Source organism: Astyanax mexicanus, chromosome 16 (assembly GCF_023375975.1).
Source record: "Astyanax mexicanus isolate ESR-SI-001 chromosome 16, AstMex3_surface, whole genome shotgun sequence".
Lineage (NCBI taxonomy): Eukaryota > Metazoa > Chordata > Actinopteri > Characiformes > Acestrorhamphidae > Astyanax > Astyanax mexicanus.
This window is the reverse complement of record NC_064423.1, coordinates 35,830,259-35,852,297: the sequence shown is the minus strand read 5'-3', so window position 1 is coordinate 35,852,297 and position 22,039 is coordinate 35,830,259. Positions and strand designations below refer to the sequence as shown.

Below are 22,039 nucleotides of genomic sequence, written 5' to 3'. Positions count from 1 at the left end.
AATATGCATCTGACACTAAAATTTGCATCCCATACTAAAATATGCATTCAGTACTAAAATATGCATCCAATATTAAAATTTGCATCTGATACTAAAATTTTGTATCCGATACTAAAATATGCACCCAACACTAAAATATGCATCCAATATTAAAATATATACCCAACACTAACATATGCATCCAATACTAAAATATGCATTAAATACTAAAATATACATCTGATACAAAAATTTGAATCCAAAACTAAAATATGCATCCAATATTAAAATATGTACCCGACACTAAAATATACATCCGACACTAAAATATGAATTTAATACTAAAATATGCATCAGACACTAAAATATGCATCCAATACTAACATAGGCATCTGATACTAAAAAGCAGGTCAAAAATACTGTGAATATCCTGAACGACAAGGAATATTACTGTAGATTTTTTTTATTATGACCCTGTGAACTTTTTAAAAAAAAATTTGAATGAGAATAAATTGCCCGTCCTGCATGTTTCCAGCTGCTTTAACTCCAGAAGTTGACACCACTGTAAGAAAATAGAACTATTACACTGTAAATACCCTAAACAACAAAGAATATTACTAAAATATTCATCTGATACTAAAATATGCATCCAATACTGAAAATACATTTTCAGTATAACAATAATTAAAGTTTTATAAACTCGTTTATAATAAATGATTTTGCTCAGTTGCTGCTCCATACGGTGGACAGTGTAAACCCAGGACAGGCGTGTGTATTATTTACTGGGGGACTTTTATTTTGCTCTCCGGCGGCGCTGACCCGGGAGCTGAAGCGCGGCTGTTGTTGGGGAGCAGCAGCAGCGGGCTGTCGGCTGGAGCTTTACTGAGGTTTACTGAGCTGAGGAGAGCCGGAGACCCGCCACCATGTCTCGGGGATCTATAGAAATCCCCCTGCGGGACACGGACGAGGTTTGTAGCCGCTTTACGGCTTAAATTGTATAATTTCTCTACTGTAACCAGCGCTATTCGTAGCTCAGCTAGTTAAAGCTAACAAGGCTAGCGTCTGCTAACTGTCCGATTAGCCTAGCCAGCTAGCTCAGCTAACGTAACTAGTTAGCGTTAGGTCGTTATGTAGCTAAAGCTATCAGTGTAAAAAAGGTGAAAACGTTGGGCTGAATTTAATGAGAGGTTGTATTTTATGGAATAATCTAGTTAATGTTAATTCTGACAGCAGTAATACACGTGTTCTTTATATAACTAACTATTTTTATTCATTAATCTATCTATCTATCTATCTATCTATCTATCTATCTATCTATCTATCTATAGGTAAAGTGAAATGTAACGTTATGTAAGTTATTTACTTGTTATTAAAGACAGCAGTTACTACTTACTGAGTTACTTAATTACTACTAAGCAGTAATAATGGTGGTAAAGTATAAAAGTGATTACAGACACAGCTCTATTACTAACTATAGCTAGATGGTGTTGTCAACTTTAGATACATACATCTCTGGAAAAATAAAATTGAGGCCACTTCAGTTTCTGAATCAGTTTCTCTGATTTTGTTATTTATAGGTATATGTTTGAACATTGAAAAATAAACCTTGTTGTTTTATTCTATAAACTACAGACAACATTTCACCTAAATTCCAAATAAAAATATTCTCATTTATAGCATTTATTTAAATGTTTTAGGAGTTCAGAAATTAATATTGGGTGGAATAACCCTGTTTTTAATCACAGTTTTCATGCATATTGGCATGTTCTTCTCCACCAGTTTTACACACTGCTTTTGGTTGACCTTATTTCAGTCCTGGCACAAAAATTCAAGCAGCAGTTCAATTTGTTTGATACCTTGTGGCCATCTATCTTCCTCTTGTTTATATTTCAGAGGTTTTCAATATGGTAAAATCAAAGAAACCCGTCATTTTTAAGTGGGCTCTTAATTTTTTTCAGAGTTATATCTCATTTATTGCAATGATGCATGAATAAACTACAGATTATAATTATAAACAATAACAATTACTGTTTCCCAAATAGGATAGTTGAGACATTCACAGAGGTTTATTTAGATTATCCTGCAATTAAGAGTACTCTTCCACATTCTCACAAGAGATGTCTATATCCTTAAATCCCTAAATTCCCATAACATAGTAAGTTTGTTGGCCTGACAAAAAGTAGCTTATATTCACATCAGTTCAGTATGACTGAGAAATTCTGCTGAGGTTGCTGAACTGATCTATAATGTCCACAAAAATGTCCACAATGAGATTTATAACTTCTGAACCAGCTGTGCTGAGTAATGTTCTTTTATTTTTTATGTGATTTAGGTGATTGAGCTTGATTTCGATCAGCTACCAGAAGGAGACGAAGTCATCAGTATCCTCAAACAAGAACACACACAGCTGCACATATGGATAGCACTTGCTGTAAGTTTGAATCTGCTCTTTTTTGTGACTTTAAAAAGCCGTTTATTCTGTGACTTTTATTCAGCACAAGAGATAAAACTCTGCATATGAGGAAGTAAGTGTTACCCTTTTAAATATATTAATACTGGAGCTTAAAGGATAATTTTAATGCACACTGAACTAAATTTATGTTAACTGGGGAAATATGTAATGACTTGGCTTCAATAATAACATATTGTAAATTGATATTAAACATTAAGAATTTTAAGTCCATTTATTGTGTTTATGGACTGAAATATTTGTCTAGTTTTGTAAAGGAAGTTGTGTTAAAGTTGTTAGCGTATCTCTTTTTTTAAGGTCTATTGTTTACATTCTTCAGCTGTTTTTCTGCTAATTAAGTCGGATTTCTTTATATATTTTTTTATTTTGTGCGACAAAGTAAACTCAATACCAATCAAAGCCTTTATGTAAAGATGTAATGTTTTATAAGTAAGTTACAAACCTATATAAAAGCCCAGTCATGCAAAATAAATAAATAAAATGAATAATACAGTAATATACTGTGAAACCGCCAGAATCTTGAAAAATACCGTTATATACATTTTTGGTCATACCGCCCAGCACTGTTAGTAGGTTGCTGAAACTAACATTGCAACTGGTCCTATAAATCTGGCAGAGATATTACTGGAAATATTACTACCCTTGCTGTGTGTAGATGAGCATTATCCTGCTAAAAGAAAATGCCAAATTCATAGCAGTCCAGGTTTCTTGTTCACAACACCACTGCAAACAAACGTGACTCTGATGTCTAGCTTACAATGCGGGCATTTGGTCCATATGGCCATCCTGTCCACATTATCAACTTTGAAATCTTACTAACATCTCTGTGACTCTTCACAGCTGGAGTACTACAAGCAGGGAAAGACGGAGGACTTTGTGAAGCTGCTGGAGGCGGCTCGTATCGATGGAAACCTCGACTACAGAGATCACGAGAAGGACCAGATGACTTGTCTCGACACGTTAGCTGCGTACTATGTGCAGCAGGCTCGCAAAGAGAAGAACAAAGATGCAAAGAAGGATCTCATCAACCAGTCCACCCTGCTTTACACCATGGCAGACAAGATCATCATGTACGATCAGGTGAGAGAAAGGGACAGATGTGTATTTCACAGTAAGTGTGTTGATATGGGAAGTTGTTTATTGTGCAGTGGGCTGAGATAAAGTTAGTGTTCTTGTTTGTCTGTTTGTATCAGAACCACTTGCTGGGAAGAGCTTGTTTTTGCCTGTTGGAAGGGGATAAGATGGATCAGGCAGATGCCCAGTTTCATTTCGTCTTGAACCAGTCCACAAACAATATACCGGCACTATTGGGTAAGTGAACTGTGAATGTTCTTGTGGTCTTTTCAGAAACGTTTAGAGGCAGGGATGGAGAATATGCAATACATACAATAACTTTATTTGCTTGAGTAATATATTGCCACAGAAATTATTATTGTCATTTTAAGATTTATTTTATTCCACTGATGTAATTATATATATGTGTGTGTGTGTGTGTGTGTGTGTATAGAGAATAAGAATTCTGGAGCTTTTTAAGACTGTACTTCTTTTTAAAGTGAGCTGTACTAGAATGTAAATATACAGCTGAAATTTCAAATAAAAATATTGTATAGCTTGTTTTGCAGAAAATGAGAAATGGCTGAAAAAATAAAAAAGATGCAGAGCTTTTAGACCTCAAATAATGCAAAAAAAAGATATCATATTCATTAAGTTTTAAGAGTTCATAAATTAATATTTGGTGGAAAACTCAGTTTTTTATGCATCTTGGTATGTTCTCCTCCACCAGTCTTACACACTGCTTTTGGATAACTTTATGCCTTTACTCCTGGTGCAAACATTTACGCAGTTCAGTTTGATCTGATGGCTTGTGATCATCCATCTTCCTCTTGATTATATTTCAGAGGTTTTCAATTTGGTAAAATCAAAGAAACTCAAAATTTTTAGGTGGTCTCTTATTATTTTTTTCCAGAGATGTATATGTATTTAATTAGCCTAAATTATTAAGACAGCAAAAACCTAGACACCTAGACAACTTTATATGCAAAAGAAAAATACCTTCCTAAAAGGGGTGGGAATTATTGTTTTCCCTCTTTTTATTTAACAAAACTATCACATTATTTCCTCACAGGTAAAGCTTGCATTTCCTTCAACAAAAAGGATTACAGGGGAGCTTTGGCCTACTATAAAAAAGCACTACGCACAAACCCAGGCTGTCCAGGTAAATCTTACTGAATCCTCCTCCAAAACCTTTTTATTTGTATTTTGTTTTCTACATTGTCTCTGAATGAACATTTCTCTTTTCTGGTCTGTAGCTGAAGTGAGGCTTGGAATGGGGCACTGCTTCGTGAAGCTCAACAAGCTGGAGAAAGCTCGCCTGGCTTTCGGTCGTGCGCTGGAGCTCAACTCCAAGTGTGTGGGAGCTCTGGTTGGTCTGGCCGTTCTGGAGCTCAACAACAAAGAGGCTGACTCCATCAAGAACGGAGTTCAGCTGCTCTCCAGAGCGTACACCATCGACCCCAGCAACCCCATGGTGCTCAACCACCTGGCGAATCACTTTTTCTTCAAAAAGGTAAAGATAATTATAATGTAACCAAATAAAACTTAGATAAATACTGAACAGGTTTTGATTCATTTGACCTCTTTTGTTTTCCCCAAAGAAGCAATCTAGAATCTTATTTTATTTCAATTTTAATTGCTGGTAGAAATATTTTTTGAGCACTGAACTCCATTAAAGAAACATACAAACCAAAATATGACTTATAGAATAAAATAGTGAAAAAATGTAAATGGGGGGAAGAATCTCTCCTAGAAAAGTCAAAATAAAATGACATTTTAAATAAATTAACGAATCATATAGTTTAACCTTAATTAAAAAAAGACTATTTTATTGAATTTCTAAATATAATATTTTATTAAGACTTCAAATTGTCTTTTCACTGATTTGGTTCAACACTGGAAGTGTTTGTACGGTCATGAAAAACCTGAAAAAGTCATAGAATTTAAAAATAGCAATTTCCAGACTTGGATAAGTTTTGGAAAAATTAAAGTAAAGGTTTTGGAATAAGAGGTTTTGGAATAAAATAAAAGGTTTTTGAAAAGTCATGGAAAATTTCTCTACAAATCTTCGTGTTTCTGTTATGCTATTATTTTTTTATTTATTATTATTTTTTTTAATCTCTCAAGAAAAGTACAAATAAAATAAAAAAAACATTTTTAAATAAATTAATAAAGCATGCAGTTTGACTTAAATTAAAATACTATATTTTATTGTATTAATAAATATAACATTTTAAGACATTAAAAATTATCTTTTAATTGTCTTAGTTTATTTGCTCCAGACCTTTTTCACACATAATTATATAATTATTTAGCAAACATTTATGATTTTTTATTTTTTTTATGTGTAATAATAACAGTGTTTAAAAATTAGCAGCACTATCAGCTATATAGCTTTACACGAAAAATCAAGCTTTTCAAAAGACCAGCATCACTTAATTGTATACAATGCAATAAATATATTTGCAATAAATATGTTTGTTCTACCTATTTTTTTTTTTACAAGTGCATTAAAGTTCCCATATATATACTTAATAATAGATATGTATTATCAATACACAAGTCATTTAAATTATGTTTCTTTTTTCCAGGACTACAGCAAAGTACAGCACTTGGCTCTTCATGCCTTTCACAACACAGAGGTTGAAGCCATGCAGGCTGAAAGCTGCTATCAGCTGGCCCGCTCTTTCCACGTTCAGGTAAGAATTCAGAGCAGAATTCCCAATTTATTCCCTAACAACACTTAAATCTTAATCTCTTGATATTCATCTTTCTGTATTTCCTTTATGAACACAGGAGGACTACGACCAGGCTTTTCAGTACTACTACCAAGCCACTCAGTTTGCCTCGTCCACCTTCGTGCTGCCGTTCTTTGGTCTGGGTCAGATGTACGTGTACCGCAGAGACAAAGAAAACGCTGCACAGTGCTTCGAGAAGGTCTTGAAAGCTTACCCAAATAACTACGAGACCATGAAGATCCTCGGGTCACTTTATGCCACCTCAGATGACCAGGAGAAGAGGGATATTGCTAAAGTATGTCTTTGCCTCTATGAGAAATATAATGTGACTCACTTGCTTTCCTTATTTAAACTGCATTAATGAGGTATGCTTTTGTCTGTTCTGATTTAATGTTTCAGGGCCATCTAAAGAAAGTCACAGAGCAGTATCCTGATGATGTAGAGGCCTGGATTGAGCTTGCACAGATTCTGGAACAGACAGACATCCAGGTAAGATGAACAGATTAAGTGTAAGTTTGTAATACACATGTCCTAATCTAATCCACTGACTCCTGGCATATTTTAAATAAACAGGAAATGGTTATTTTATTCTGAGTCTAGTCTAGAGTGGCTTCTGATGGCCTATAGCAGGGTTCGTACGGTCGTAAAAAACCTCGAAAAAGTCTTGGAATTTGAAAATAGCTATTTCCAGGCCTGGATAAGTTTTGGAAAAATAAAAACACCCATAAAGTTTTGGAAAAGTCATGAAAATTTGGTCTACAACCTTTGTGTTTCCGTTTATCAACGGAGAAAATTTGTTTTGAGCTAGCAGATACATCAGCTCAGAGTTAATTCAGTAATTAAGCCATACATAACGAAGCTCTCAGGATCTGACGCACAATTTATTATTAAAGATTGTGTGTCAACATTTTTATCAGATCCATTTCAGGCATATTGCAATAAATTTCTATTATAATTTTAGTTGATTTTTTGGTTTTATTGTCCATGTCTGCACTGATGCTTTAAAAAATCGTATGGTCATGAAAATTTGCCTTGAAGGCATGTGAAAGTCATGAAAAAATCCTGGAAATGTATTTGTAAAAAGTGCATGAACCCTGCTATAGGCATCTTCTGCAGAAAATATTGTCCAACCAGCTTGACTGAGCAGAGATCTCAGAAGATAAAGACCTTAATTAGACTGGTTTAATGCATCCCATAATATCTGAATATATATCAAACTTTCTCCCAAACACACTATTTTACTGGTGAAAGAACTGTACAGCTTTCTTGCTAGTTAGGCTTCCCCATCACCCACCACAGATCAGCTGCCATCATCCACTTTAATCCACCTGCCTCAGACTATTTGCTCACTGTCCACTAACCAATTACATTGAAGTGTACCTGAACTGTTAACAGCTTTTATTACTGGCGCTGCTATACTCCTGAATGTATTAGACCTGTGTGGATGTATATTGACTTTAAAATTCATTTAAAAGTTTTTATAACAAGCTCCTAATTTTTCCTAGGGAGCGTTGTCTGCGTACGGCACGGCTACACGCATTCTTCAGGAGAAGGTTCAGGCTGACGTTCCTCCTGAGATTCTCAACAATTTGGGGGCTTTGCATTTTAGACTGGGCAACCTTGGAGAAGCAAAGGTGAGAGCAGTGACAACTCAAACATAACATGCCCACTTAAATTATATACATACATGGTTTGTACGGTCATGAAAATAACTAATTCCAGGCCTGGGTACGTTTTGGAAAATTAAAAATACCCCAAAGCTTTAGAAAAGGCACAGAAATTTTTTCTACAGATTTTAGTGTTTCTGTTATGCGATCTTATTTTTTAATATCCATTAGATAACTTTGCATTAGCTAGATGGCTGCTTGGGGTCCTACTTCTATTGGAGTTTCAGCAGATACAGCAGTGCTGCTGGAGTTTTTAAACACTGTTTAATCACTCGTTGTCCTCCACTCTATTACACACTTCTTCCTACAGCTGCTCCACCTTGTAGATACAGTAAAGTCAGAGACAGAAGCTCTGAATCTGTAACTGCACAGATTATGCTGTTCATACTCTAGACCTTCCTTAGTGCTCACAGAAGGATTCCTTCTCTTCTCAGTCCAGCAGTGACTCTGAGGTGTTTGAAAACTCCAGCAGCACTGCTGTGTCTGATCCATTAACACATCACCACCATGCTAATCAGTGTCCCTGCAGTGCTGAGAATAATGACCCACCATCTAAATACAGTAAAATCTGCTTTGTGATGGTCTATCCTGTGGGGTCCTGAGCATTGAATAACAGGGTGAAAGGGGGGTAATAATAAAGTTTGTAGTAATAAAGGATATGTTCAAAAAATTCTAATATTTACCCGTATTGAGCTTCTCTTGATGGTTGATCCCCTTTTTTCCTCCCACTCTAGAAATACTTCCTGGCCTCTCTGGAAAGAGCCAAAGCTGAGGGAGAACACGACGAGCATTACTACAATGCCATCTCCGTCACCACCTCCTACAACCTGGCACGACTCTACGAAGCCATGTGCGAGTTCCATGAGGCTGAGAAGCTGTACAAGAACATCCTGAGAGAGCATCCAAATTATGTAGACTGTAAGTACAGCTCAAAATCATGTATACTACAGGTATGGTGAATATTCTGCCTTTTTTTGTATACAGTACTGAGTCTGATGAGTTTTGTCATTATTAATAGGTTACTTGCGCCTTGGTGCCATGGCTCGTGACAAGGGCAACTTCTATGAGGCTTCAGATTGGTTTAAAGAAGCTCTACAGATCAACCAGGTAATAACCGAATAATCTTTGTTCTCTCATTTTGCTTTTGCTTTATGGACGCTGTCTTGAACCCAATGCTCACTGCTATCTAACACGCCACCAACAGTCTATTTTCACTCCATGTTTTTGTGTCATTTGAATAGCAACCGTGTGTGGTGGTCTGAAAATGAGCTGCTTGCACATCTTCACAGCATGAACAAGCACGTCATGTTAATCTGTGGAGAAGCGCAGAAGCACTGCGCCATTAAAATAGCAATCTGCCAAAGCCAGAGCGCATTCAGCTATTAAAAGCAATGGAGGATTAAATGCTGAATGCTGAAACACACCCATGAATAATTAAGAGAATTAGTACATGTCTTTTGCATGTTTTGAGCTGTGCAAGACATACTTTTCCTGTCATTATGATAGCAAAGACACAGATGTGCCCTAACTCAAGCTGCACATTTGACAGCTCGCTTATACATCGCTCAAATAGGGCCCTATGATTTATTTTTTATCACTTTAAAGAGCTTTAATCACATATTTTGATGTTTTGCAGGATCACCCTGATGCTTGGTCCCTGATTGGAAATCTCCACTTGGCCAAGCAGGAGTGGGGTCCAGGCCAGAAGAAGTTTGAACGCATCCTGAAGCAGCCTTCTACACAGAACGATACCTATTCCATGCTGGCACTGGGCAACGTGTGGCTGCAGACACTGCACCAGCCCACGAGAGATCGGGAAAAGGTAGATGTTTAATGCTTGAAAGTGTTTGCTTTTTTTATAAGGAATGGTGGGATTGCAATTTCCATCCCTGTCAAAAAGATAATCCAGTCATAATGGCTCCTGATTGTTTGTTACAGGAAAAGAGACACCAAGATCGAGCGCTAGCCATTTATAAGCAAGTGCTGAGGAATGATTCCAAAAATCTGTATGCTGCCAATGGTATCGGTAAGTAGCATTTCACATTAAACTTCAAATTCAAATTCTACAACAGTGGTTTTCAGCTACTGTCCTGCAGAGTTCAGCTCCAACCCAAATCTCAATGGCTTTAATGTATTGCTTATATCTGTGTGAACAGTAAAAAAAAAAAAAAAAAAAACTTAATGAATCTGACTCTTTTAATTCTGACATTTTAAAATCTTGTAATGGTAATTTAAGGTTCTTGTAATGCTGAAAACAAATGGAAACAATTCTGCTATTTAATAACTCCTAAAGTAGCAATGAACTGAAAAAGAGCAGTTTTGGTCAGAATTGAATATAAGTGCAGAATTTTGAATCCCACACACATTTTTCCCCTGCAGTTTTTTTATTAAATGGCTGATTACTTCATTCAATAATTACATGTATTGTTCTTGTCTATTTTTTAAAATAACAATGTCATTTTAAAACTACAGTAAAACAAAAAAAACTATTTTCTCACACTAAACATTCTTTTCATTTATTTGGTCAAACACAAAATTTTCAGTGTGCCTTATGTAAGGAGCAGTAAAGCTACTCAGCTGAAGTACAGCATTATACAGAAGTTTCAGTTTAGTTCTCTGGCAGTATTAGCATTATCTGCTAACCACGCTACATGCTAGCTCTTTGGCCAGAGGTTACTTTTATCAGCTTGTAGCCTGCTGCTAGCCTCGCCTAGCACTGCCTTAGCATTCAGCATTAGCATTACCGCTAGTGGTTAGCTGCTAATGCTAATGCTCCAGCTGTAAATAAACAGAAGCACTTTTCTCACCCAAGAGAAATCTGCGTAGATTAACATCCGGTGCTCTTTGTCTTGTCTGACTCTTCGACAGTATTTGGAGTATAAACTCTATATTGCATTTTTTGCACTATAAGGCACACCGGATTATAAGGTGCACTTTCTTGCCTATTTTCATACATAAGGCCACCCAGTGTAGAGACTTGCTGAATCAGAAGGAAAACATTGCGACACCATAAAATGCACCTTATATGTATGAAAATCGGCAAGAAATATTGAAAGTGCACCTTATAATCTGGTGCGCCTTATAGTGCAAAAAATCCGGTACATTATAAGAGTTTATAACTAAAATAAGACATAAAAAGCTATTTTTTCGCTGATCAATAAAACTACAGTTAAACTAAATCAAAGTGAACCACCGACTGTATCGACTGCTTGAAACATTTTCTTAAATTATAAACCTAAATCTAATACAGCTTCATTTTTGCCTTTAATTAGATTGAAGGAGAACGTCTGGACCTTTTCTACATATTGTTCTACATGTCTTTTTCATTAACCATGTCTCTTTCCACTTTCTTTGTCTTAACATTGACAAAGTCTATCCCAGCTGACGCACTGAATGTATGTTATGTCTATCACAGGGGCTGTTTTGGCTCACAAAGGCTATTACCGAGAGGCTCGTGATGTGTTTGCCCAAGTCAGGGAGGCGACTGCTGATATCAGTGATGTCTGGCTGAACTTGGCACATATTTACGTGGAGCAGAAGCAGTACATCAGTGCTGTGCAGATGGTGAGGATGCGGACATGATAAATAAATAAAAAATTACTGATGACATGATAATGAGTACAAACTTTACTCGAATATAGTCCACCTCTGTTCTCCCCCAGCATTTAGAAATACGGCACATTTAGCTGATGCTCAAAGCTCTAGGCTTACAATGCTAGTGATTGGGGCATAGAGTTACCCATGCAAAAAAAAATGCTATTTTTACAACATTAACAAGCACAATTAGCTCCGCACTTCATTGATAGGAATCTTAGGGTACTGACATTTAAAATGAGGCGCTAAGAGCTTTGAAAGTGCACATAGTTTATTCAAAACTTAGTGTTTATACACACAGTACCTTTAGCTAGTTCTCCGGCTCTTTTATCATGAAACAAATTCACAGTAATTCAACTGAAAAGAATGAATGAATAGATAGGAGAGGGGGAACAGATTACAAATTCATATGGAAGTGCATTATTATTATCAGCTGCGATTCATACATTACCATACCTTGTTTTAATTCGATCAGTGAAGTGTGGAGCTACTTTGAGCTTGTTAATGGTGTAAATATGTGAGAAAAAAAAGTAATTTCTTTGCATGGGCAATGCTATGCCCCTATCTCAAGCATTGTAAACCTGTTGGAAGCATCAGCTAAATGCGCTGTATTACAGAATGCTGAGAGCGGAACGGAGTTGGACTGTTTAACAGAAGTTTGTACTCAGTGTAATGTTTCACTACTAAGTCCATTTCACACCAGATTTCTCCTTTTAAAGAGAGTGATAAGTTGCTAAGATCTGGCATTGATATGAATTGTCCGTTTGTGTTTCAGTACGAGAACTGCCTGAAGAAATTCTACAAGTACCAGAACACAGAAGTGCTGCTGTATCTGGCGCGAGCTCTGTTTAAGTGCGGGAAGCTGCAGGAGTGCAAACAGATGCTACTGAGGGTTTGTAAACGAATGGCTTGGAGTCATGCAGACTACCTTAGTTAAACATTTGTTAATATTTCTAATGTTATTTTTGAAGATTTACACGTTACAATCCTCTTGTGTTCTTTGCGATCTCAAGGGATGCTCTGATTATTCAGCAATCAGAAAAGGCACTACATTATGCTACATTCACATTACCAGGCTGAAGTGACTCAAATCTGATTTTCACTCAATGTGGCTCAAATCTGATATTTTTTCATGGCTGTGTAAACTTGCTAAATCTGATTTTTTTTTCAAATCAGATTTAAGTGAATTTCATATGTGGTCCTAAATTGTATCTAATCCATGGACATGCGACATGAATGTGAACGATCAAATCAGAATTTATATAGCATTAGCGCTACTGGCTTCTCTCTTGTACCCACACATCTCTTGGTGCAGCTGTGCAGCTATAGCTGAAAAAACAGCAAAAGCAAACCGCCTGACCTTTTTTCACCTCCTCGACCTGAGCATGAACTTCAGACCAGCTGTTTACTCTCCACTCCAGCAAAAGATGCTCTACATATGAGCTGCTAACAAACTCATCCATTTCCCTTTATAAAGCTACGAGTCGCCTCTCAAATTTTACGTTTTTTTTGTTGTTGGTGAAGGAGAAGTTTATACAGGTATCAATGTGCAGCATGTGAGGCGATTTGTTCACATTACACACAGATACAGATCACTTACATTTGTGAATGTGAACCGTCAAGATCTGATTTGAGCAAAAAATTGGATTTGAGCAATGTAGCTTGTAATGTTAACGTTGCTTATTCAGCCTTGTCATAAACTAATCAAAATTAAAATATTTGGCCAAATATTTTTATTTGTGCATCTGTAGTAATTCCTTGTCTCTTTTTTTTTTTTTTTTTTCTACGGCTCCACAGGCTCGTCATGTGGCACCCAATGACACAGTGTTGATGTTCAACATTGCCCTGGTGCTGCAGAGATTGGCCACGCTGGTGCTGAAGGACGAGAAGAGTAACCTGAAAGCTGTGCTGAGTGCTGTGAAGGAGCTGGAGCTGGCCCACAGGTAGTTATTCACTTAGCTCAGCTCAAAGTGTGTAAAACACCTGTGATGGATTTATTTAGTTATTAAACATCTGCTTAACGCTTAACACGCTTCTCCTTAACCACACAGGTACTTCAGCTATCTCAGTAAAGCAGGAGACAAGATGAGGTTCGACCTGGCTCTCGCATCCAGTGAAGCAAGGTAGGTTAGAAAAGTACACTGACCTGCCAAAGTCATGGAACAGGAACTAGTGCTGGTGTTCTTTTACTTTATCCCTGCTCCATGGACAAGGTTCCAGGCCAGCTGCCTGTCAGTCACGGTCATTACCACCCACTGTACATGTGTGACACTGTGGATTGAGGACTGTTAAATGTCCCCACAACTTCAGAAATTCTGGATTTGTTCCAGATGATGGTCCTTAAACTAGTGCACCTACAGTGCCTTCTATTTACAACAAATTCTCATTAATATTATACGAATCTACAAATATAGTAAACAATATAAAAAAGAACAAATATTAAAGATGTAAAATCTATGAAGGAACGCCAATGAACTTAGGCAGCAAGGCAAGTTTATTAATATAGCACCTTTCATACACAACGGTCATTTAAAGTGCTGTACAAATTAGAAAATACAAAAGAGGAGTCAAATAAAAAAAACAGGTTAAAGAATAACAATAAAAATGGAAATGAAAAATAAAATAAGAGTAAAGCATGAATAATTCTATGTTTTTATTTATTTATATAGCGCTTTAAACCGTAAACATGATTTAAAACAATATATAGTAGATGAAAAACAGAGTTTGTTCTTCACAGTCCCCTGATATAAGTGAAGGAAAAGCAGTTAACAAGAGCTCAGCACCTCTAGAACTCCTTCAGGAGATTTGGAAAACCATTCAATGTTCTACCTTATCACACCGACTGAGAAGATCTTTGCCCAGATGGGCAAAATTATCAGGCATCAAAGCAAAAGGTTCTACTTTGATGAATGTAAAGTATAAGAAAGTATTTAAGGATGCATATGCATTCCTTCATATTTTAGATGTCTTCATTTTTTATCATATTCCACATTCTAGATTAATACTAGAATGTAATAAAAAAAAAAAGTGGTGTGTCTAAACATTTTGACTGGTACTGTATCTAGTACATGTGAGCTGTAAAGACGGTTGTAAACTGCAAATGATTTGAATCATTTACTGATGTATTATAGCAAATTCAGCCACAATAGGTCCAGTTTATCGTTGTTGGCTTTAATTCTGTTTATTAATAGTATTTTGCACATTCAAACTCTTTGGAAGCAACTCCACATATAGAAGTTGAACTGTACTGTGTACTTCTGATTTAATTAGACAAATAAATAGAAATAATAATAAACTGTTGCTGTGTATAGCAGATTGATAAAATATAATTATAAAATATAAACTGAGGTGTTGTTTAAAAAAATGCATGTGCTTCAGAAATGCTGAAAGATGTAACAATATTATGGACATTAAGTAATGGTCTGATAAGAGGAAAACCTAAACTTGACCTCGAGTTCATGTCTTGCTCCTCCAGGCAGTGCTCGGACTTGCTGAGCCAGGCGCAGTACCACGTGGCCCGAGCCCGTAAGCAGGACGAGGAGGAGAAGGAGCTGCGGGCCAAACAGGACCAGGAGAGAGAGCTGCTGAGGCAGCAACTCGTCAAAGAACAGGAGGAGAAGAAGATCAAGGAGGCTGAGGAGCAGAAGAAGCTGCTGGAGCAGAGAGCTCAGTACGTGGAGAAGACCAAGAACCTGCTGAACTTCACTGAGGAGATGAAGGAGTCTTCCAAGGAGAAGAAGAAGGGAGGAGGCGGTGGTGGACGGGTGAGTGTTTGGAGGATAAGCTGTTTCAAATCATTTCATAATCAAATTTATTTGTATATCGCTTTTTACAACTGATGAGGTCACAAAGCAGCTTTAGAGAAATTTCATTGCAGGACAGAGAATCAGACAAAACATTAAACATAGAAAATACAGAAGACAGAGCCCCCACTGAGCGCGGAGGCAAGGGGGAAAAAAACTCCCTCAGAGCTGCAGGAGGAGGAAGAAACTTTAGGAGGAACCAAGACTCACATATAAGGGGGGAGGACCATCCTACCACTGGTCAAACGGCTTTTAAATTAATTTTAAAAAAGTCTTTATACATCCACATAGGTTGTATATATTCAGGTGTATAGCAGCGCCAGTAATAAAAGCAGTTAGAGTTCATGTAAGCTTGGATGTATCAGTAGTGGAGAGTAAGCAGCTATTCTGAGGCAGGTGAATAAACTGGATGATGAGCAGCTGATCTGTGGTGGGTGGTGGATGGAGAAGAGCTGACTTTCAGAAACTTCCATCAGTCTGGCCGGACAGGGGACATAAGATCCTGAGGAAGAGAAAGGCAGAGAGATGGAATTAGTTTTTACTGGATTTATGTAAAACAGAGAATAAAAAACATTGTCAGAGTGTTATATTCTAATGACTCCAGCAGATCTGAATAAAACAGCCTAACTAAAGTCAGAGAGCCAGAAGGTAACATAGACACGGAGGCACCCTGAAACACAGGCATCCACCCTCTCCGCATGCAGTGGGCAAACAGCACCAGCATCACAGTTTACCAGAATTCCCTATGTCCATGAACCCCTGTTTCATGGTTCATATTTATAAGAACAGTATTAAAAACCAGTATTCTGTTTAAGTGTTTTTTATTTTATGCTAAGTTCGAGATCCACTAAATGTTTGGCAACCAAAATTATCTGTCCGGCAAGTTCTATCAAACCATGACTCATGTAATTTAAACCATATTGCACATGTTTAAGTTCATTTACTACACTCTACTTTTAGAAATTAAAGAACATAAATGCAGTGGGCAAACAGCAGCACCAGCATCTCAGTTTACCACACTTCCCTATGTCCATGAACCCCTGTTTCATGGTTTTCATTTATAAGAACAGTATCGAAAACCAGTGTTCTGATTTTTCAGCGCAAAAAAGGAGGGGAGTATGATGACTTCGTTAACGACGACTCCGACGAAGATCTGCCCCTCAAGAAGAGGAAGAAGAAGAAGCCACGCAGCGGGAGTGAACAGGAGGAGGAGGGAGGAGAGGAGGGTGAGACGAAACCTCGCAAGAAGAGGAGAAGGTGAGGAGTGTTTCAGCACACCATGCAGTGTTTCAGTGTTTTTTTTATCTTATGTTAAATTCGAGATCCACTACATGTTTGGCAACCAAAATGATCTGTCCAAAAATGCCAAATTCTACCAAACCATGACTCTTTTAATTTAAGCTGTATTGCAGTGTGACAAGCAAGGAGTGTGGAAGCTTACGAATGGCAGGTTTAAGTTTATTTCTACACTCTACTTACGTAAATTAATGAAAAAAAAGTATTAAACATCACTTATCACACTTAGGATCAATTTACAACCCTATTACACAAACTGTCTTGTAATACAGCTGTATCCGCAGGCTGTACAGGACAAGGATAGTAACGTTAGCTAAGCTATCTTACCCTCAGTGTTTGTATGTGAAAATTCCATTCATGTGTCTTGAGCAGCACTACTGAGGTAAGTTCATAATAGAAATTTCACTATGGTGAATGAAGGTAAATAAATTGTGCTTTGTTTTGTCTGCTTGAATGGTAATCACGTTCATTGTTTAAATATTTTAAATTTGTAGTTTTGTAATTTACTTTTAGGCTATTTCATTTATGCATTAATGAAAAACTTGGCAAAATAAATGAAAAAGTAAAAACATGCAAAAAAAAAAAAAAAAAACATGTTCAGCCTTCAGCCAGATGTTTTATGTTGTTCAGTTTTGGACATGTCATTTAGCTGCAGCTCTTTTTTATACAGATAAATTATTATATTTGTCTCTTTTTTTTAAATATATGTTTTAAATGTTGTTTCTCTAGACCAGCTAAAGGAGAAGATGGGAGTGATGACGAGGAGGGAGGCTCAAGACCCAAGAAACAGCGCAAACCCAGAGAGCGCAAGAAGATTGAGAGGGTAGAGACATAATTTTTATTGTGGCCTGAACTATGTTTTTTTATTTGTGTGTAATCGATTAAAATTATTCAACTTTTATGCTAATCAATATATACAACTCTAAATCAGTTTCTCTGATTTTGCTATTTATAGGTATACGTTTGACTAAAATAAACATTGTGGTTTTATTCTATAAACTACAGACAACATTTCTCCTGAATTCCAAATAAAATTAGTCATTTAGAGCATTTATTTGCAGAAAATGAGAAATGATTAAAATAAAAACAGCTTTCAGACCTCAAATAATGCAAAGAAAACAAGTTCATATTCATAAAGTTTTAATTGATTTATATTTTAGTTTTTTTTTTATTTAGTAAAAAAAAGGAACTCATCATTCTTATTTTTTCCAGAGCTGTATATTATTATTATTATTATATATATTAGATACATTTAATAATTTAAGATCCAACATTTATTTTTGTTTTTTGCCCCCTCTCTCTTTTTCTAGTCCAAACCTGAGCGCATGCCACCGTCTCTTAAAGGAAAGATCAAATCCAAAGCCATCATTTCCTCCTCTGACTCTTCTTCTGATGAGGATGGCCTGAAGATTGCAGAGGACAGGTGAGAACTGTATTAATAGTTTTAAACAGTATAGAAAACGTTTGGACACACCATATTTAATGTTTATATGCAACATTGTAAATGAATAGTGAAGTGATCCAGACTATGAAGGAACACAAGGAATTATTTAGTAACTTAAAGTGTTAAACAAACCAAAATACTCTGTAAAGAATTTAGGTGCTCTTATATGGGGAGCTGTTAACTTGTGGTTTCTGAGGCTGGTAACTCTGATAAACTTATCCTGCTCTTCATTTTCTGCTTTCTTAAAGTAGCCAGTTTCTTAAAGTATTTTTTTTCTTTACTTAGTTGAGTAGTTCTTGAGTTCAGCACAGCTGTTAACTGAAAGCCTGAATTCCAGGTGACTCGACCTCATAAAGCTGCATGAGAAAATCCAGCCAAGAGGTGCTACTTTGAAGATTGTAAAATATAAAACATCTTTTGGTTTGTTTAATACTTTTTTTGTTTACTAAATAATTACATATGTTTTAAGTCGTCATTGTTTGCATGACACTAGTATTAATCTACAATAATGAAAACTTTTTTTGGACTGGTTCTGTACATTTACATTTGCTTTTGCCAATACTGGTAAACTCTGACTCTTGATCATTTGAGAATACAGTACCGTATTTTTCGGACAATAAGGCACATTTATAATCCTTTAATTCCCCCAAAAATCATCAGTGTACCTTATAATTCAGTGTGCCTTATGTATGAATTCTACTGGTCAGTTTGTAGTGAGCAGTAAAGCTACTTTGATGTATAACAGAGTATTAAGGGAGTTAGTGCTGCTAACTGTGGCTGGCAGTGCTGCTAAACAGAGCTAGTGCTCATTCTTTGACAAAATACTGAAATTCTAAGCTTACTGTAAATAAAGGGAAGGGCTTTACTCACCCAAATAAACAGCTTTCAGGAGAGAAATCTGAGCTTTTTCTCCACACTCTAACTCCAGCACTGCTGTCTGTTCTCAGGAACCCTCGGGACAGCGGTTCCGGATCAGATGAGGGGGGGCACCGGAAGCGCATCGCGTCCGACAGCGAGTCGGATCAGGGGCGTAAACGCTCGGGCAGCGAGGCGGGCAGCCCCCGCCGCTCCGCCAACTCCGACGACGACTCCGGCGCCGAGCGGCCGGTGAAGAGGAGGAGACCGCGGCCGCAGTCCGACTCTGAGCAATCAGACAACGAGAGCAAGAGGAGCCGATCCGAGGGATCAGAGGACGAGTCCCGCCGCGGCTCTCCTGCTCCGGCCTCCGATCAGGCCTCAGATAACGAGGGATCCCCGCGCCGCTCAGACAACGAGTCCGAACCAGAGGGGTCCAACAACGAGGCCTCCAACCGAGGCTCTGACGAGGACAGTGACTGAGTCTGATGATGCCACAGAATGATCTCTTTTTTTTTTTTGTTTTGCTTTTGTCATGATGTCCATGATCCTGGGGGGACGCCTTATACAATTTCTGTTATCTGGAAGCTTGAGCCACATGTGAGGAATTCCTACTATCGGTGTTCATCCTGTTTTTCTATTGGACGGGCTTAATTTTGAGCTTAATTTCTATAATCGAGAAAAGCGTTATTTGTGAAATGCCATCCAGAGTCGATGTATTTTGTTTCCTACCCATTGTACCACCTTAGATTTTTTAGATATCATGACTTCATGTTTTTTTTTTTTTTTTTTCGGACATTAAGCAGTTCGTGAAGCTGCACATATGATGCTTTGATTGCTTTAAAAAAAAAAAAAATCAAAGTTTCTACTTCCTCTTGGGTTTTTTGTTTGGTTGTTTTTTTTAAGGGATAAATTTTTGCCTAAAATTTTGAGTAAAAACTGTAGAAGAATTCCTTTTGTGCTTTCTTGATATCAAAGTAAACCAAGCTGGTGCCCAAACATGGGGAATAAAAGAACGTGTTACAAATATGTACATTTATAAACTGTGTTGGAGGAATAAAAATACATTTTTAAAAACGTTCGCACTCATAATCTATCATAGCTCTCACAGTCTCACCAACTGACAGTAGGACATCTTGAACAGGGCAATTTCTTTTAAAAGTAAAGCTGGAAATAAATTACTGGAACTTACAACAAGTCTTTTTACTGTTGAAACATTACACCTACTGGACAAACTGGAAATCCAGTGAAAACGTATGGTTTGCAGCTGTTTTTTTAGCCAGTTTATAATTGGGTTGAATCTATGGGTAGCTGCAGACCCCAGCGCTCACTAGGGGTGGGCGATATGGCTCTAAAATAATATCACGATATTTCAGGGTATTTTTGCGATAACGATATACTTGCCGATATAGTAAAACTAAAATAATTCATTCATTTCAGGAATATAGTATAATAGTATAACAGAATAATCATAATGTGGCAAAATAAATAATATAGCATAAAATAATATAATGCAGCAAATAATATTGCAGAATATTTAGTGCATGCATATAAACTGCAAACTAAAACAGTTAAACAATAAATACACTAAAAGCTTCACAGTAAATAATAATAATATACTACTTTTAAGACAGAAGAGGCCTATTATCACGATATGGATTTTTAATATGATATTTCTGTGTCACGATATATTGTATACGATGTAATATTGCCCACCCCTAGCGCTCACCTCCTCAGAAATGTAACTATGCAATGCGGACGGCAGTGGCTGTGATTGGTCCACTGAGCCACCCACATGTCCTGCCTTCACAGTTAAAACTGTAGAGTGACACAGATGTGCAGGCATGAAGGCAGCTGTGTAGGGTGCTTGCACAGGCTATGATATAGACACAGATATAGACACAGCTGTAAACAGCTGTAATGGTATTTGCTGCATGAAGGGGGTCTGAGATGCTCTTTATGTGGGAGAAGGAGGTGATTTTAGAGTCTACAATAAAAACCTTCACTTATGGCACCAGGGCTGCATGATTAGTGAACAGTAGTGCTGCTGAAAGGAGTTTATATTGTAGTGTAGTGTTAAAATTCATCATATTGAGGATATCAGTGCTTAAATAACACTGACCTAACTGTACACTTTATATTATACTTAAGTATAAAGAATTTGAATTAATATTTAGTTAATGTGCAGCAAAAGCTTAATCTGCCGCTGCTAATGTATCATGATACATTTTTCCACATTGCCCAGCTCTATCAGCTCTACATGATTTCTTACAGGCCTCGTTACTGTTTGCTGTTCATAAATCAAAATAGTATCAATTACAATGAAATACAAGCTTATATAAATTGGTCATATCATTCAGCCCTAGTTAACAAGAGACCATTAATAAACATTGACTTTTCATGATTGGATTGACTTGATTTGTAAGTGCAATGCACTAAATGACTAAATATCAGCACATTAACATCCCAGCATTTAATACTGCATGCTTATTATAAACAGTTCATTTCTAAAAATCATGAGCACATCCCAGTGCATTAAAGCATCTGCATTAAATCTATTTGGGGAAAAACACCTAAAAATAAGGTCTCCTCGTTTTATTCTTCCATTATAATGATTTATTTGCTCAAAACACAATTAGATGTATTCACATTCACTCGCAGGTCCTGCTTGGCATCGCTGCCACTGATTCCTCAGTGTTAAAAAAAAGTGTTACGCATGGCACTACTTTATATTAGTTTGTCACTTGTGCATTTTTACTAAGTTAAAAAATTGCAATAAAACATATAGACTTAACAGTTTACATTTTTGTATATAGTTTTCATTGGGTCCTAAATATAAAAGTTTAATTTTGTGGAATAATTATTTGCTGTTATAATAAGCAGCTGAAAAGAAATATCTAGTATAGTAAATCAGTTTTATTAGTTGGAATATTATCCATATTGGTTCTGATCCAAATACTTAAAAGGCATAGGTGGGATTATAAAAAAAAAAAAAAAAAAAAAGTATGCCTGATGCTCTCTCCATGTATTTTGTCAAAGTTATAAGCCATGTAATAAACGATCATCAATATTATGGTTTACACGCTAGTCTAACCATTTTTGAAGAGATATTTTAGGGTTCATAAAACTTTAACCAATAC

General features: G+C 36.7%; 1 protein-coding gene across 1 annotated transcript; it reads left to right on the top strand.

Moving 5' to 3' along the window:
• Positions 1-794: 794 nt before the first annotated feature.
• ctr9 (CTR9 homolog, Paf1/RNA polymerase II complex component) lies at positions 795-19,976 on the top strand. The gene is made up of 23 exons (XM_007254661.4): positions 795-947; positions 2,312-2,410; positions 3,290-3,529; positions 3,643-3,760; positions 4,575-4,664; positions 4,759-5,015; positions 6,094-6,201; positions 6,299-6,535; positions 6,640-6,729; positions 7,746-7,874; positions 8,642-8,825; positions 8,926-9,014; positions 9,544-9,729; positions 9,846-9,933; positions 11,323-11,471; positions 12,277-12,393; positions 13,299-13,444; positions 13,553-13,624; positions 14,977-15,265; positions 16,404-16,561; positions 17,330-17,423; positions 17,911-18,023; positions 18,992-19,976. The coding sequence occupies exons 1-23, from the start codon at positions 903-905 to the stop codon at positions 19,380-19,382; spliced, it is 3,489 nt and encodes a 1,162-aa protein (XP_007254723.3). The 5' UTR covers positions 795-902; the 3' UTR covers positions 19,383-19,976.
• Positions 19,977-22,039: the final 2,063 nt, after the last annotated feature.